At 48.1% G+C, this 17432-nt stretch overlaps 1 protein-coding gene across 4 annotated transcripts in view; it reads right to left on the bottom strand.

Moving 5' to 3' along the window:
• tfdp2 (transcription factor Dp-2) overlaps positions 1–14412 on the bottom strand; it is a 64626-nt gene extending 50214 nt beyond the window's left edge. For all 4 annotated transcript variants that reach the window (XM_062553368.1, XM_062553366.1, XM_062553367.1 and 1 more), the window contains exons 1-2: positions 14274–14412; positions 2206–2288 (exon numbers count right to left, since the gene is read on the bottom strand). In XM_062553368.1, the coding sequence (XP_062409352.1) occupies positions 2206–2220 (15 nt within the window). In that variant the 5' untranslated portion in view covers positions 2221–2288; positions 14274–14412. The remainder of the gene's footprint in view (positions 1–2205; positions 2289–14273) is intronic.
• Positions 14413–17432: the final 3020 nt, after the last annotated feature.

Here is a 17432-nt window from a genome sequence, read left to right on the forward strand (position 1 = left end):
AGGCACCCAACTCTAACCCTCAGTGCTCCCCGAGCGCCGCTGTTGAGCAGGCAGCTCACTGCTCCGGGTCAGCTTCAAAGCGCCACAGCTTGCAGCACTTATTTCAGTTATTTCAGTACGGCAGAGAATGGAGCACAGCTCCAAAAACAGACCAAAGGATCTTCATTTCTACAGCAGGACTCCTAGTTCTCTTGGCCAATCATCTACAGTGTACACAATGGTCCTAATAAGTCTACATTCAAATCTTTCCCTGATAGCACAAGACAGTTTTCTTCACAGTATCTATCTATCTCTCTGTGCGTGTGTGTGTGTGTATGTGTGTGTGTGTGTGTGTGTGTGTGTGTGTGTGTGTGTGTGTGTGTGTGTCCTTTAATCAGATGGAGGATCTCCGAGTAATCGGGCCTTTTGTTGAGGACACAGAACCCGTCTGCAGGGCTCACAAAGAGCACCAACCTGAACAACCCACATAACAGTGGTAGAGCAACTTCAAACACCTGCTTTGAGAAGGTGTGTTTGTGTGCATGTATGAGTGAGTGTGTGTGTGTGTGTGTGTGTATGTGTGCATGTATGAGTGATTGAGTGTGTGTGTGTGTGTGTGTGTGTGTGTGTGTGTGTGTGTGTGTGTGTGTGTGTGTGTATGTATGAGTGATTGAGTGTGTGTGTGTGTGTGTGTGTGTGTGTGTGTGTGTGTGTGTGTGTGTGTATGAGTGATTGAGTGTGTGTGTGTGTGTGTGTGTGTGTGTGTGTGTGTTTGTTGCCCAGGTGTGTTGCTATCTCATTGGTAGAAGTCTAGTTTTTTGTCAATGTAAACAATAACGTTGAGCCTGTCTGCAGTGTGGCTGGGCATTATGACATTGGCAGTGTGTGTGTGTGTGTGTGTGTGTGTGTGTGTGTGTGTGTGTGTGTGTCGAGGATTACTCCTATTCCTGACCTTATGGAGGTGCAGACTTATGAAGGATGATCTAAAATGAAGGGGGAAGGGACGATAAAACCTCAACACAAACACACACACACACACACACAAAACAGGAAGAACAGAACATACCGCCCACGCAATTAACAGAGACAGACTGGAAGGGGTGTGTATTTATTACACACACACACACACACACACACACACACACACACATATATATACTACATAGGCTCTCCCCTGGGGGTTCACAGGGATTAGGCGACTAGTCTCAGCAACACTTTAAAACAGTGTTTTATTCACACTGTGTATATTCACACTACTCAACGAGAGCTTCTGTCACACACACACAGACAGAGACACACACACACACACACACACACACTAAACTACATTCACACTGATATGTTGTCTAAATGCTTTTCTAGCATCATTTGGGCACATAGGCACTCTGCCAAAGTCCTCCTGGGCTGCAGAGAAGATCTATGCTATGGAGAATGCAGTGTGTGTGTGTGTGTGTGTGTGTGTGTGTGTGTATATAGAGAGAAGAGAGAATGTGTATGTATATTAATATAGGAAAGCCTGCTGTGGAGAACGAGAGATGGAGAGAGGGGAAGTGAGAGTCCATTTGTCCTTCTGATGCGGTCTTAGCTGGCCAGACTGCATTTATCATCATAGACGCTAATGCACGTAGAGGAACTCAGAGTGTGTGTGTGTGTGTGTGTGTGTGTGTGTGAGAGAGAGAGAGAGAGAACATATGCAATAAATACACACTGAAGGCTGATGAATAATGAAGAGTGTGAGAGCCAGCCTACTCTCAGACACACACACACACACACACACACACACACACACACACACACACACACACACACACACACACACACACACACACACACACACACACACACACACACACACACACACACACACACACACACACACACACACACACACACACACACACACACACACACACACACACACACACACACACACACACACACACACCATACTTCACCCTTTATTTCTCTACAGCGGCAATAGTTCTGAGTCACATTTAACACACATTAGACCATAGAATGTCATGGGAGAGATCGAATCAGTCTCCTTTTAAACCCTCCCGACACACACACACACATTCTTAACCGACTAGCGACAACTTTGGTCGGCTAACGTGGATACGGTCAACCATCGGTCAAACAGTCACCGGTTAACATCCCTAACACACACACATTCTCTCACACACACACACACAAACACACAGGGTTGAGATGTAGGTCAGTACTCACAGTGTTGGCCATCATATTGAGAGAGTGAAGGGAAGCTCCTCGCTTCAGACCCAAGACTGGACTTCAGCTTCCCAGCAGACCTCCTGTAGACGTAGACACACACACACACACACACACACAGGACCAGTTAAGAACAATGGTACAGTATGGGTTTTTGGTCTCTGTCCCTCACACACACAGAGCATGGTCAGCAAGAGTATGTTTTGCCTGAAACATCTTTCTGCAGTCACGCACACACACACATCTACCCATCATCAGCACAGCCTGTCTGTCTATGAGTGTGAGCGTGAGCGTGAGCGAGTGAGTGTGTGTGCATGTGTGTGTGTGCGCGCGAGTGTGAGTGTTGGGGGGGGGGGGGGGCTGGGGGGCATACTGAGGACACTGGTTGGAGTGGGGAGGTTCACCCCCCACTGGCTTCCTCTCTCCCTGCCCCCCCCCCCCCCTCTCTCCTCCTCTTCTTTTCTGTGTGGCTGGACCCCCCATGGGTGTGTTCAGACTCTCTCAGCTCTATAGCAGCATGCACTCAAGGAGAGCAGATCCGCTCTCCATCTTTCACTCTTCAGCGCACGCACGCACGCACGCACGCACGCACGCACGCACGCACGCACGCACGCACGCAGCCACGCAGCAGTGTGACTCATTTGACTCAAACATAAAGGATCAAATGGCAAATACAGGATGTTAAATAACAACACGATTCGCGCCATTTACCTCTCTCGGAAACACACCCCGAAACAATGCCTTGGCACACACAAACACACTCATCCACCACACACGCACACACACACACACACACACACTAACACACCTGAGATGACAGGTTACCCCAGAGAGTTTTGGCATTCCTCAGACACACCGGTCTGACCTACTTCACTCAACACACACACACACACACACCCAGTGGCATTCCAGAGGTGGCTGGCCGTCTGTTGAGCGCTCGCCGCTGCACCCTGCCCTGCCTCTCCTCTCAGAGACCCACTCCTCTCCGCCTGCCTCAACCTGCCCAGCACCGCACACACACACACACACACACACACACACACACACACACACACACACACACACACACACACACACACACCCTAACGGCAGACTGGGACTCTCATGGTAGTCTGTACAAACACACACACACACTCACATGGTACTAGCCTACACACACACACCAACAGCAGGCTGGGACTCTCACGGTAGTCTGTACATAACACACACACATGGTACTAGCCTACACACACACACCCAAACGACAGACTGGGACTCTCATCACACATACATACATACATACACACACACTCTCATGGTACTAGCCTACACACACACACACACACACATAAACCAACAGCAAGCTGGGACTCTCACGGTAGTCTGCACACACACACACACACACACACACACACACACACACGCAGTAGCATAAATACTGCTACAAATAATCATTAACAGAGTTTCATTCAGGATCAACATTACCACCACAATCTAGCGCAAAGAGGAAGGCCTTCAACCGCCGACACCCCCCCCCCCACACACACACACACACACACACACACACACACACAATGGGAGATAAAAAGGGAACGCTGACCAAAAAGAAAGTAAAAAGAAAGTAAACATGTCAAATCCCCAAAACAACGGCATCCCAAACTAAATCCGATCTCTGGGAAGCACCCCAACAGCAGGCCTATCCAAACCGCTGAAAGTTCTTCTGCTATGTCACACACTCCTTCACACACTCTGTTCAGACACCATTACACACTCCTAGCTTGTACCGACGCACACACTCCTAGCTTGTACCGACGCACACACTCCTAGCTTGTACCGACGCACACACTCCTTCACAGACTCCTAGCCTGTATACTATCGACACACACACTCGTTCACACACTCCTATCTTGTACCGACACCTTCTTAAGTGAGCTCTAATAATGCAGAAACTATCTGTCCCGTTACCATAGATACGCCATCCAACCTGTCAGCTATGGGATCTCCGGTGCTGCTTAGCGCCGGCGTGTCTGTGTGTGTGTGTGTGTGTCTGTGTGTGTGTGTGTGTGTGTCTTTGAAGCCTGTGTGATGCTGATGCACTGATGGGAAGAGATGCCATTATCATTCCCGTGTGTGTGTGTGTGTGTGTGTGTGTGTGTGTGTGTGTGTGTGTGTGTGTGTGTGTGTGTGTGTGTGTGTGTGTGCCATTATCATCCCCGGGGTCAGAGTGCTGACCATCTCCCCTGTCCTGCGCTGCTCGGCTGTCAGCCGGCCTTTGTGTGTGTGTGGACGCCGTGGCCCCCAAATTGATTTAAGAGTGTGTCCTGAGTGTGTGTCAGCATGTCTCTGTCTCTGTCTCGCTCACTCACACACACACTGGCCAGCTCACTGTCACCTCACTGCTACTACTGCCCATCTTTAAGTGTGTGTGTGTGTGTGTGTGTGTTTATAAGTGTGTGTGTGTGCATTTATTTGTGTGTGTTTTTCATACTTTATGGAGTGTGTAAGTGTGTAAGAGTTTATTTAAATGATTGGTAAAGTGTGTCTATGTGTGTGTGTGTGTGTGTGTGTGTGTGTGTGTGTGTGTCTGTGTACTTAATGCCTACTTGAATGTGTGTGTCTCCAAAGTAGTGAGGAGGAGATGGAGGACTAGAGGAGTGTGCACAAGACGTGTGGGCCTGTGCATAGACTGTGTGTGTGTGTGTGTGTGTGTTTGTGTGTGTGTGTGTGTGTAGCCAGGAGTCTGGGAAGGCCGTAAAGGGGCCAGCTGGCGAGCCTGGACCATGGAGCTGGGGAAGAGGTCCCCCCTCACACACACACACACACACACACACACACACACACACACACACACACACACACACACACACACACACACACACACACACACACACACACACACACACACACACACACAATACATCAATGAAGGGAGCAGGAGCAGGAGCCGGCCACCCACTCCCCCCATCCCATAATAACCCCCCGCCGCCTGGGCCTGTGCTCCACATAATGGCCTTTTGTCCCGCTGGCTGAGGCCTGGTGTGTGTGTGTGTGTGTGAGTGTGTGTGTGTGTGTGTGTGTGTGTGTGTGTGTGTGTGGGGGGGGGTGAGGGCTGGGTGGAGAGGGGGTGTGTGTGGCAGAGCACAAGAGCCACAGAAGCTTCAAAGAAGCTGGAGGTCTCTCTTATTCTCTCCATTCTTTCCCCTTCACTCACTCTCTCACTCGCTCTCTCCCTCATTCTCTTTCCTTCTTTCTCTCTCTCCTTCTTTCTCTCTCTCTCCTCCATTCTCTTTCCTTCTCTCTCTCTCTCTCTCTCAGCAGTGGTCATCAGCTCTAAGCAGAGGCCTGGAGAGCGACATGACACCATTAACACACACTCACACACCGAGACTACTACTACTGCTGCTCATACAGCTGGGCAAGAGAGAGAGTGTGTGTGTGTGTGTGTGTGTCTGACTAGTGAGAGAGCAAGCATGTGTGTGCCAGTAAGCAAGTGAAAAAGAGTGTGTGTTTGAGTGTGTCTCTGTCTATGTGTGTGAGTGTGTGAGTCTGTGACAAAGACAGAGAAAGTTAGAGCAACAGTGAGCTAGTGAGTGTGTGTGTGTGTGTGTGGCTGACTTGGGAGGTTAGAGGCTCGTTGTAGGTCATTCTGAGCAAGGGGGGGTGGAAGGCATTAAATCACCACTAAATCACGTAGCCTAACATAGCTAGCACACACACACACATACTAAATCACGTAGCCTAACATAGGTAGCACACACACACACACACACTAAATCACGTAGCCTAACATCGCTAGCACAGGAAACGTGCTACAGCACTGAGTCACTCATTCTCACCAAAACACTCGGAACTAACGGCAAAAGATGTTTGGATATCACAGTCAAGAGCGCACACACACACACACACACACACACACACACACACACACACACACACACACACACACACACACACACACACACACACACACACACACACACACACACACACACACACACACACACACACACACACACACACACACACACACACACACACACACACACTTCAACACCTTGTGTTATTGTAGAGTGCTCGGTTCAACGCTTCAAGCGAGCAGCCGGTTGGTGTGAGGCACCGTGAAGCGTTCAACTCCAACAACACCAAAACACCTCGAGCAGCAGCTGGGAGCAGTAACATGTAAATGGCACTAACCGACACCGAGAGAGAGAGGGGGAGAAGATGTCTATATCAGTTTAAAGTATATGCATATGTTTTGTCTCTGTAATTGTTGTTATGTCTTACCTTTACATGTACCAATTGTAAAGCAACTTTTGAATTTGAATTTGAATTTGAATTTGAATTTGAGGGAGAGAGAGAGTGAATGAGAGGGAGAGAGAGAGTGAGTGAGAGGGAGACAGAGAGAGAGAGAGAGAGAGAGTGAGTGAGTGAGTGTGTGAGTGTGTGAGTGAGTGAGTGAGTGAGTGAGTGAGTGAGTGAGTGAGAGAGTGAGTGAGAGAGTGAGAGAGTGAGAGAGAGAGCAATGCATATGGTCTGTCATGCCAATAAAGCATATTTGAATTTGAATTTGAAAGAGTGAGTGAGAGAGAGTGATGGGGTGAAAAATGAGAGATTAAATATGAGTGACACAGGGGACCATTTAGGTGTGACACCGATCTCAGTGGAACAGGGGCTATGTCCAGAAGTCAAGCGTGCACGCTGGGCAGTGTGCATTTTCCGGAAGTTACGTCAGAATAGACTGTCCGAAAGTCAAGCGCTCTCACTAGTTGGGTACTTCGTTTGGCGTGATTTCCAAGCGTGCATCGATGCATCTTTTTTGGCCTCAGATATCCCATAATCCATTGCGCAGCGCAGGTCAAGCTCCACACGTCATGCAAATCGTCAACACACCCCTCTCCCGAGTCAGAACCACTTGGGGGACATATCTGTGATGTGATAGACCATCTTTAAAAGTCAAACTTGAGCTCAGTATTCTCTTGACTACATATCACTTGAACTTTATGACCTGCTCTATCTGCCAGCCAAGGATGAGAGAGAGAACATGCAGATGCCATCCACATGTCTCGGAGTCGGGCCACTTGTGATTGGTCATCTAGTCTCATGTATAAGGAGCACAACACTTGTGATTGGTCATCTAGTCTCATGGATGAGGAGCACAGCACTTGTGATTGGTCGGCTGGTCTCATGTATGATAGGAGAGTGGGACTGTGGCGAGCTGCATGACTAATTGCAGCCTTGTGATATCGATTAAGAATTGATTAATCTTTCAGTCCTAGTCCTGTCTGTGTGTGTGTGTGTGTTGGATGATACATGTGTGAGGAGGGTGTATTTCACCATGTTGCCGATATATTTCACTATGTAGCCAATCAACACAAACATGGCCTCATAAAGATGCTGCCACACACACGCCACCCTCTCACACACACAGACACACACACACACACACACACACCTCCCCCTACTGCGTGTGAGAGTTCTACTCAGAACGTCACAGTGGCCGTCATCCTTCTCTGGCTCAGAGCCACCAAATTCCTCCGGTCGCTGTCGCAGCCGCCCGCCCGCCCGTCCCTCCTCCCTCCTCCCTCCCTCCCTCCCTCCCTCCCTCTCTTCCTTTCTTTCTCTGGCCAGACCACTCCTCCACCCCCACTTTAACCCTCTCCTCTCTCCTCTCTCTTCAGTTCTATTATATTATCTTGTTTTCCTCCACTCCATGTGCTCCTGTCCACTTTCTCTCTGTAGTCTCTCATCTCTCTCAACCGTCTCTCTCTGTCTGTCTCTCTGTCTGTCTCTCTGTCTGTCTCTCTGTCTGTCTCTCTGTCTGTCTCTCCGTCTGTCTCTCCGTCTGTCTCTCCGTCTGTCTCTCCGTCTGTCTCTCCGTCTGTCTCTCCGTCTGTCTCTCCGTCTGTCTCTCTGTCTCTCTCATCTCTCTCAATCGTCTCTCTCTTTGGGCTCTCTGTCTGTCTCTCTGTCTGTCTGTCTCCCTCTCTCTGTCTGTCTGTCTGTCTCTCTGTCTGTCTCTCTCTCTCTGTCTGTCTCCCTCTCTCTGTCTGTCTCCCTCTCTCTGTCTGTCTGTCTGTCTGTCTCCCTCTCTCTGTCTGTCTCTCTCCCTCTCTGTCGTCTGTCTCTCGTCTCTCCAGCTGAAGGTCGGTGACCTGGAAGGCCTGGTTCCGGCTCGGGTGCAGGAGCACACAGGCCCAGCAGGACAATGGACCAGCAGAGGGGGATGGAGGCCCAACAGCACCACACTGAGCCAAGCCAGGAGGAGAGAGGAGGACGATGGAGAGAGAGAGAGAGGAGGAGGAGAGAGGAGAGAGGGAGAGAGGGAGAGGGGAAGGAAAGAGGGAGAGAGAGGGGGAGGAGAGAAGGAAAAACAAGGAGATGAGAGAGATGCAGAGAAGAGAAGAGAAGAGAAGAGAGGGTGAAGAAAGAGGCTGGTGGGGGGTTGGTGACCGTCTACTCAACGAGGCAGAGCTGAGACCCACGCTGCACTGTGTGACCAGCGACCCCCTCCCTACACACACACACACACACACACACACACCTCGCCCCTTCCCACCCCACCCTCTGCTTCCCTCCGTCACCATCTGTCGTGGTGGCAGGCAGCCTACAGCGGCCCTGCAGGAACAAGGTCACAGCACTGGAACACACACACACACACACACACACACACACACACACACACACACACACACACAGACACACACACAGACCTCTCCTCTCTCTCCTTTTCTTTCTATCCATTTCTCTCTCACTCACTCCATCTATAACTCTTTATGTTGATATGTTCCTTTCTCTTTCTCTCTCGGTGTGTCTCTCTCACTCCATCTCTCTACAACTCATTCTGTCTCTATCTTTCTCTTTCTGTCTCTCCTTCACTCTGTTCTCTCCATTTCTTCGGTGTCTTTCTCTTTCTCTATCTCCATTCAATTCAATTCAAAAGTGGTTCATTGGCCTGACAAAGCTCGACATTTGTATTGCCAAAGCAATAAATACATACATTGAACATACAAGTATGAGACATGGACATAACAACAGACAAGTCATCTTTCTCTCTCTCGGTCTCTCTCTCGGTCTCACTGCATCCCATAATATGCGTGTGCCCATCATGGCCACCACTCTACGCTGCACCGCTGTGCCTGCTGCTGAATTATGGAGCGTGTGGTGCGTGTGTCGGCACGGCAGCATCCTATACATCTATTCTATAGGCATCCCAGTGCTCATGTGCCATGCTAGCGGCGCTGGTGCTAGCTTAACTGGGGTGAGACGAGGAGACGAGGAGGAGGAGGAGGAGGAGGAGGAGGAGGAGGAGGAGGAGATGGAGAGAGGGGAAGAGGGGAAGAGGGGAAGAGGGGGAGAGGGGGAGAGGGGGAGAGGGGACAAACTTATCAAATAAAGGATTCTGGTAATTGCATGTTTTTTTTTTGTTCTTTCCTTGATCTACATGTGGGGTCTACATACTGTATGGGCTCAGCACTCAGGCGCGCACACACATACACATACACATACACACACACACACGTATACATACAGCTCCAGGAATTAGAATGGAACCACGAAGACCAAGTGTGAGTGTGTGAGTGCGTGCCGGAGTGTGTTTGTGCGTGTGTGAGCATCTCTGCAGAAGGCTTTCGCGCTTGGCGCGTCAGGGGAACGTGACTCATGGCAGGTCTAAACCACACCCGCTCACTGAAACACACACACACCCGCTCACTGAAACACACACACACACACACACACACACACACACACGCACACACGCACACGCGCGCGCTTACTGGAACAGGAGCGCCTGTACTGTATGCTGGGGAAGAGAGGCGCACTCCGCGCACAGGGCTCCAGTGGGTGACTGTAACCAGCAGCCTGGCCGTGCAGCGCTACAGGACATGCTAAGGCTAACGCTAAGCTCATGTGCTTCTCAGTGGGGGCCTATCCATTCACTTGAACTCGCTTTGCAATGCTATCGGTGGCTCAGGAAGGACATCACTGGAGCTCATTTGCCAATGATAAGCACCAGGGCGTATTTAACGCTACAGGCAGCTCCATACGACATGTCAGTTGGACTTAGTGTCCTTGTTTACGCACCCAAAACGCTATCTTTTACGCAGAGTTGAGCCCACCTATTTCTGGCCAGTTGAACTCAGTTCATCGTTATGTGTGTCGATCAGTGATGATGGAGCGACTCTGCGTTGCTTAGTGCTTACTATGGGATGCATCCAGGCGTGTGTGCTGCGTCATACATCAGTCAATAAGACTCTGTGTTATGATGGACACATGAGCCCAACAGCCTGACATCTGACAACATGACAACATTTCCTGTCTTCTACGGAAAAGTCACACATTAGTTAAAGCTCACAATGACACATACACACACACACACACATTTCCCTGTCTTGCCTTGCAGGTTCTCTCTTTAGAGACACACAAACCCACAGACACAGACCCACACACACACACACACACCCACACACACACACACACACACACACAGAGAGAGTACAGTGACAGAAACCACAGCCACCAGGCTACGTCAGGGAGGGCTGGTGAAAGGAATAACAAGTGTGGTGTTGCAGGAGTGGCATTTCTTACAGCCCAGCACCAGATTCACTTCTCGGCCCTTTTAAGGAGCCAGTGTGTGTGTGTGTGTGTGTGTGTGTTGCAGAGCCAAAAGCCAGAGGTTTGGAGCGTTGTCTGTAGCCTGCCGTCCGACAAAGCAAACAGAGGTCTCCACGGCTGACCTGCGGCTGACTACATACGTACTGTAGCCCTACTGCTGATAAACAACACTTTAATCTCTGCGAAATAATGGGAAGATTTCTATACTAACGCATGCATGCACACACGTACACACACACACACACACACACACACACTGCGTCAGTGGGTTTGAGCAATCAGGGAACCTGATGCTGGGAGTTCTGCTTCTGGGAAGAGAGAGTGCAGTGGAGCAACAGGAGGCCAGATTGCCGGGGTGGCCAAAGAAACGTGAGACACACACACACACACACACACACAGTCAATCAGACACACGCACACACGTTGTGTTCACACAAATAAGAACAAGTGCACACAAATGCACATACACGTGCACACTACACACACACACACATACACACACACCCTAGCTCAGCGTGTAGGCAACTACTCTGTGTGTGTGTGTGTGTGTGTGTGTGTGTGTGTGTGTGTGTGTGCTGAGTGCCTGCTGTGTGTAACGTATGTGCGCCCTTCTCTCGTGGGACACTCTACACTAGTGACAGTGGAACGTGCTCTGCATGCCTGACAGCTGGGAAAGTGGCGCCAAATGGTGACAGGCAGCCACACACACACACACACACACACACGCACACACACACACACACACACACACACACACACACTGGTATGTGCACCTGTGTGTGTACCACCTCAGCCATGATCCTAACCACAGGTTGTGCACGCACACACACACACAAAGTAGGGTGCGTTGTTCTCATGAAATGGCCAGAGCAGCAGGAACAGAGAGTGCTGACTCAAGACTACAGCCTTCATCTGCCTCTCCCAACACTGGCACTGAGATACCACCACATGGCTGCACAAAGTACAACCATGGGCAAGGTTATAAACACACACACACACACACACACACACAACACACACAACACACACACATACACACATACACACACACACACACACACACACTTTTTCATGGACAGCAAAACCACTCTTTCTGCCACTTGTCACACTTGCCTCTACCCTGTAGTGGCAAAATACCAGGGTGGGTGGGTGAGGGGGGACACACACCTGTCACACAGGCACTGACCTTATGGGTGACTGAGTGCCTAGACCCCCCCCCCCCCCCCCCCCCCCCCACCACCACTCCCACCGACTGGGTGGATTAAAGGTCCAGGCTGTGTGTGTTGTGTACGGGAACAACAGATGTCTCCCTCAAATCTGACAGGCTGCTCTCCCCAGTCTCAGTACAGTAAGCCAACACCAACCCGGTAACCCCTCATGGACTGCCTCACCACACCAAAAAACAGCCAGCCTCCTGCGACCACATCAACAGCACACTCCCAGCTCTGCCTGCACTGGCTACAGTCTGCATAGAGCAGGAGGTGCTGAGGAAATGCTGCTGTAAAAATGCATCTGTAGAATTTTGCAGAGAAAGATGATTCTATAGAATTTGGCAGAGAATGCATCTGTAGAATATTGCAGAGAAAAATGATTCCATAGAATTTTTCAGAGAGAATGCCTGTGTAGACTCTTGCAGAATGAATGTTGTGCATTTTTTTGTACAGAGAATGGCCCCTGTACATTGCAGAGAGAAAGCCTCTGTAGACTTGATGGTCAGAGAATGCTCATGTGCAACACTGCAGGGAGAGAGGAGTGGTATCATTTTGGCAACGCTAGTTCTATTGGAAGAAAGAGGAAGCACCCTCCAGCACCACATCCACCCGTCCTGCCCCTGCAACAGTATGATTACATGACTTCTGCTCCGTGAACTTGGACAGAATTGGCTAATCTTTTTTTAGTCCAACAAGTTGGGAGGGTTTTTTTTTTTTTTGAGCAATGGGAAGTCCAGCTGTTGGCTCCAACACAAACAGGACAGAGAGATGCGATGAGATGAGATGAGGCAACCAGGAGGTTGCAAATGAGCGCACGGCGCTGCAGCACGCTGTGGTTTTGAGATCATCTGCACAACAGCATCCCTCAGCTCCTCTTCTCACAGGCCAACCCTGCACCCATCTCTGAGCACAAAGCCACCACAACATGACCCCAAGTTTCACACGCCAGACAGGCGGAGGGGCTGGAGGCTGGATCTCCAGTCCCGACACAAGCGCTCTCATAAAGGCGTGAACACCAAACACCAGACGAGCCCACCACACACACCAGAAGACATGTATGGGAGTTGACTCCTTTTGTAGTGGGACTCACCTTGACATACCCACCCAACCACAGAGCAACCCAACTCCCTTTCTCCCAGGGTCCAAGTCGCACTCTTATGACACCACATCAATCAATTGTCAAAGGCATTTGTCCCAGACTTTTACCTCAGTGTATACGTAGCCTATTGCGTGCAAATAATAATTACAGCAAATAGTGTTCCAACAATGCATCGACCAAAAGTTAAGCGCTGCATGGAATATTATTAGCTGGGAACTTGCACTCAGGCGATGCAATAGACTGCCATACCAGTGTGGAAGGCAAGTGGTGTGCGTTTATTTTTACTCTGCCATGGGCATCTGCATTAATTGGCTGTTTACATCAAACGGTCCATTTACAATTTAAGACGTTGACATGAAAGCTGGTGAAGGATCGTGTCCATTAAGCCACACAGATCACAATCTAGTCAACAGGGATAATTCTGGTATTGTGGGTCGTCTTGTTCGGTCTAACACAGAGGCGTGTAATCAACACGGCGGAAATGTGCACACAGTAAAAAAAAAAAAAGTTTACGAAGAACAACGCCCGGCACGAACATATTGTAAAGCTTGGTTTCGGAATGACCGACAACGATAAAGGGTGCGACAAACCTTTACCATAACGTTATTCCTTTATCAACAGCTAGCTAAAAAAGGGAATGAACACTAGGAACACATTTCCGACTAATAATACCACAAGACCGCTTTCAAGATACATGATGTCAGCAGACCAACACATTAAACTAGCAATCATCATGTTAATATACAATAATGTTCATGCAAAGAACTGAAGAAACGATAGATTGGTGCGAGTTAGCCATTCGATAGCTAGCTAGCATTACAATGATAGCCAGTGGAATTTTCACCCATCGGCCAATTGACATTTTTCCATATTCCCCAAGTGCAATAATAGCTGCGTTAACAACTCATCTAGAAGTAAATCCTGCGACCAAGGACAAACGTACTGCTCATTTTTAAGTTGTGGAAGCTACTTTCCAGAAGTTTTCCTTACAAGTAAATATTATTTTAACCTGTCTACGACTGCGGTCAGGTCAATATTGCCATTTTGGGCTCGGGCTAACAAGCTGACACAAGCAAGGCACTAAAATTAACATCATTCATGTTAGTGGAGCAAACAGCCCCATTCTACTAGTTTCACTGAGATAAAGTGATGCTCTCTAAGTTTACCTTTTACTTGGCTCCGGTTTGCAACACGTCGGAAGTGGGTCGATAAAACAGAAACAGAAAACAAATAACTAAAATCCAGTTATCTTTGTCTAGTTCTGTGACAGTAACGGCGAGAGAACTCTTCTGGCCCTCTCCGCACTTCCTGTGTGCCGAACTCCGCACACAAGCTTGGCGGTGGCAGCCAGCTGTCGTCTCTGATTGGTTACACCCAATCGTGATGCGAGACGCCAGATGGAAGCAGATTGGATGTCCCCGCGGAGATGTAAACAGCTTTGCCGCACACAAGCCACACACAAAAAAACACATGCTATGGGACCATCAGACAGAAAGTCATTAAAAACCCTTGCGATTACTCCCAATTAGTTTCAGAGGACAATAGAAAAGTGAGGTGATGAATGAATTTAATTTCGTGCTAACTTTGTTTGCTCCCTTGGCTTCTGCAGTATGGAGAAGTTACCGTGACAGCTGCTATTCACGACCCAGTGATGAATGGTTATGCCCAAACAAAGACAGATTTCACTTCTAGCTTGCGGTAAACTTTGGCCTCTATTGATGACAGTGGCATCCCCTGATTAGTGAAAAGTCAGCAGTTTTGGGTCATTGCTATCCTGCTCCCTATACACACAAAGCAAATGAGTGACAATAGTATTTGCAAACAGAATTTCTGGGGGAAACCATTAAACTACAGAACTGAGAATTCTGAAGGACCACCTGTGGATTCTATACCTTATGAACACGTCATCATGTTACATAAGGAAAGGGAGTGGTAGGTTCTCATTCAAGCTGCAACATGGTACTTGATTGGTCCAATTCATGTCTTACTTGTAGATATTTTAGTGCTGGTGACCATTTCAACCTTTAAAACCAAGCACATAGGCTACTGTACATTAGAGACAAAGAGGTCCAGGACAAATTTATATTAAATATTGACCTTGCCAGGTGCATTTTTTGCGCTATACTTGTGAAACTCTTCTTTGAAGTGATTTCTATCGGAAGAAAATGTATGAAGAGTTTGGTTCGAAAACTCTATATCTTAAAGCATTATTAAGTCATGCTATTTACAGTAATTGAGTATTTCAGGTAATATCAATACAACTGCAGTTGTGTTGTTTGGAATGTGTTAAGATAAATTAAATGACAATAACCCTTGAAAAACAAAATAATAATAATAAAAAGATTTATGAAAATTCTTCATAATAGAGGATCTAGTGTTTTCGTATTTTTAAATTGTGTGCCTTTTATTGATAACCATTTTTGGAGCCTGAAAGATTATGCTTATTTTTTTAGAATGTGTGATTGATTAACACAACAGAATCAAATCAAGTAAAAAATAATCATTTATACAAAAACGTCAAGAAATTACACTTACAATAATCCATTACAATGTACTAAAGGATAAGATGACATGCATCTTAATCCATACAATAACTGGCCCACAAGGATGCAAAATTGTTAATCCAAAAACAGTTTTGATTGTGTTAACAGCATTTTAAAATCATAATTAAAAAAATACATACTTTCACATATTTTTGTTTTATTTAGTGGTTAGCTCATGTGTTAAAAGGGGTTTTCCTGGTTTCTGTGCACTAAAAACACCCAGAGGAGGCAACCCTTAAGTCCTTGAAGATGTGAGGTAAACCACATCTTGCATGTTAGAGCACATAATCAGGGCGCGCGCACACGCACACACACACGCACACACACGCGCGCGCGCACACACACACACACACACACACACACACACACACACACACACACACACACACACACACACACACACACACACACACACACACACACACACACACACACACACACACACACACACACACACACACACACACACACACACACACACACACACACACACACACACACAGTCAGTTAGAGTGAGTGCAGATGAGATACTGATACCAGGGAGTGGTGTTCTCCAGCATACCCAGAGGCCACACCTGTTCCTCTACACATCTGCCCCACTGTACACTTCTGATGCATTTCACCCCCACCATCCGCCACCCCCTCTTGCAGAAACAAACGGGAGACAAACGCACAGACAAATGCAGACAAATGTGATAAGCGCACAGAGAAACGTGATACAAACGCAGACAAACGTGATGAAAAAGCACAGACAAACGCAGACAAAGGTGATAAAAATGCACAGAGAAACGTGATACAAACGCACAGAGAAACGTGATACAAACGCAGACAAATGTGATGAACACGCACAGACAAACGTGATACAAATACAGAGACCAACATAATACAAACGTGATACAAACGCACAAACGTGAGTGATTGGCTGACACCGACATGAGAGAAACACCAAGACCCATGTGAGAGATCAAAAAGAAGCACACAGGAAAACATCAGAGAAACGCACAAAAAAACACTCAAATTCTCCAGGCATGAGAGAAATGCATAGGCAGATGTACAGGTGAACAGTGGACTTGATGCACAGGTGACCAGTGGAAGTAATGCACAGGTGAACGGTGGACTTAATGCACAGGTGAACAGTAGACTTGATGCACAGGTGAACAGTGGACTTAATGCACAGGGGAACGGTGGAAGTAATGCACTGATGCGCTGTGCATTGATTCTTTGCATGAATACATGAGGCTGTGCAGCAGGAAATTCACTTGACCTTCAAGCAGCTTAGTGCACTCCTTTCAAATGGCATACTTCAAATTCTGCAAGTTCACAGTACTTTCAAAAACACTCAACGCTAGTGGTACAGTTGTCTGACAAAATGCATGCTAATGACGTTCAGCTTTTGTTGATCTCTGATAAGTTTGGCTCGGCATATCAAGAGCATTTAAAATGTCAAGAGCAGCAGCAGTCTAAAAAAAAACATACCAAAATAAAATAACAAAAGAAGATAAATCAGAACTGCCCGAGGGACAGCCTAACGACATCATCATCTTTCCAGGCTGTCTTCCCAGGATCCATCAAGAGGAGGATTTCCTGTTGGGGGGGGGGGCAACACTGTGCGCCCCCCTCCCCCAATACCCACACTCCGGGTGTGTCCAACCCATATCACCATATTGCGTCCCTGTCTTAAGACCCAAAGCCTAGGCCTCCCATCTCCTGAATCCCCACCCCCAATCTCCCCCATAACACACACACACAACTTACAGAACCCCCCACCCCCCATAACACACA

The sequence above is a fragment of the Sardina pilchardus genome, chromosome 13 (genome assembly GCF_963854185.1).
Source record: "Sardina pilchardus chromosome 13, fSarPil1.1, whole genome shotgun sequence".
NCBI classification, from domain to species: domain Eukaryota; kingdom Metazoa; phylum Chordata; class Actinopteri; order Clupeiformes; family Clupeidae; genus Sardina; species Sardina pilchardus.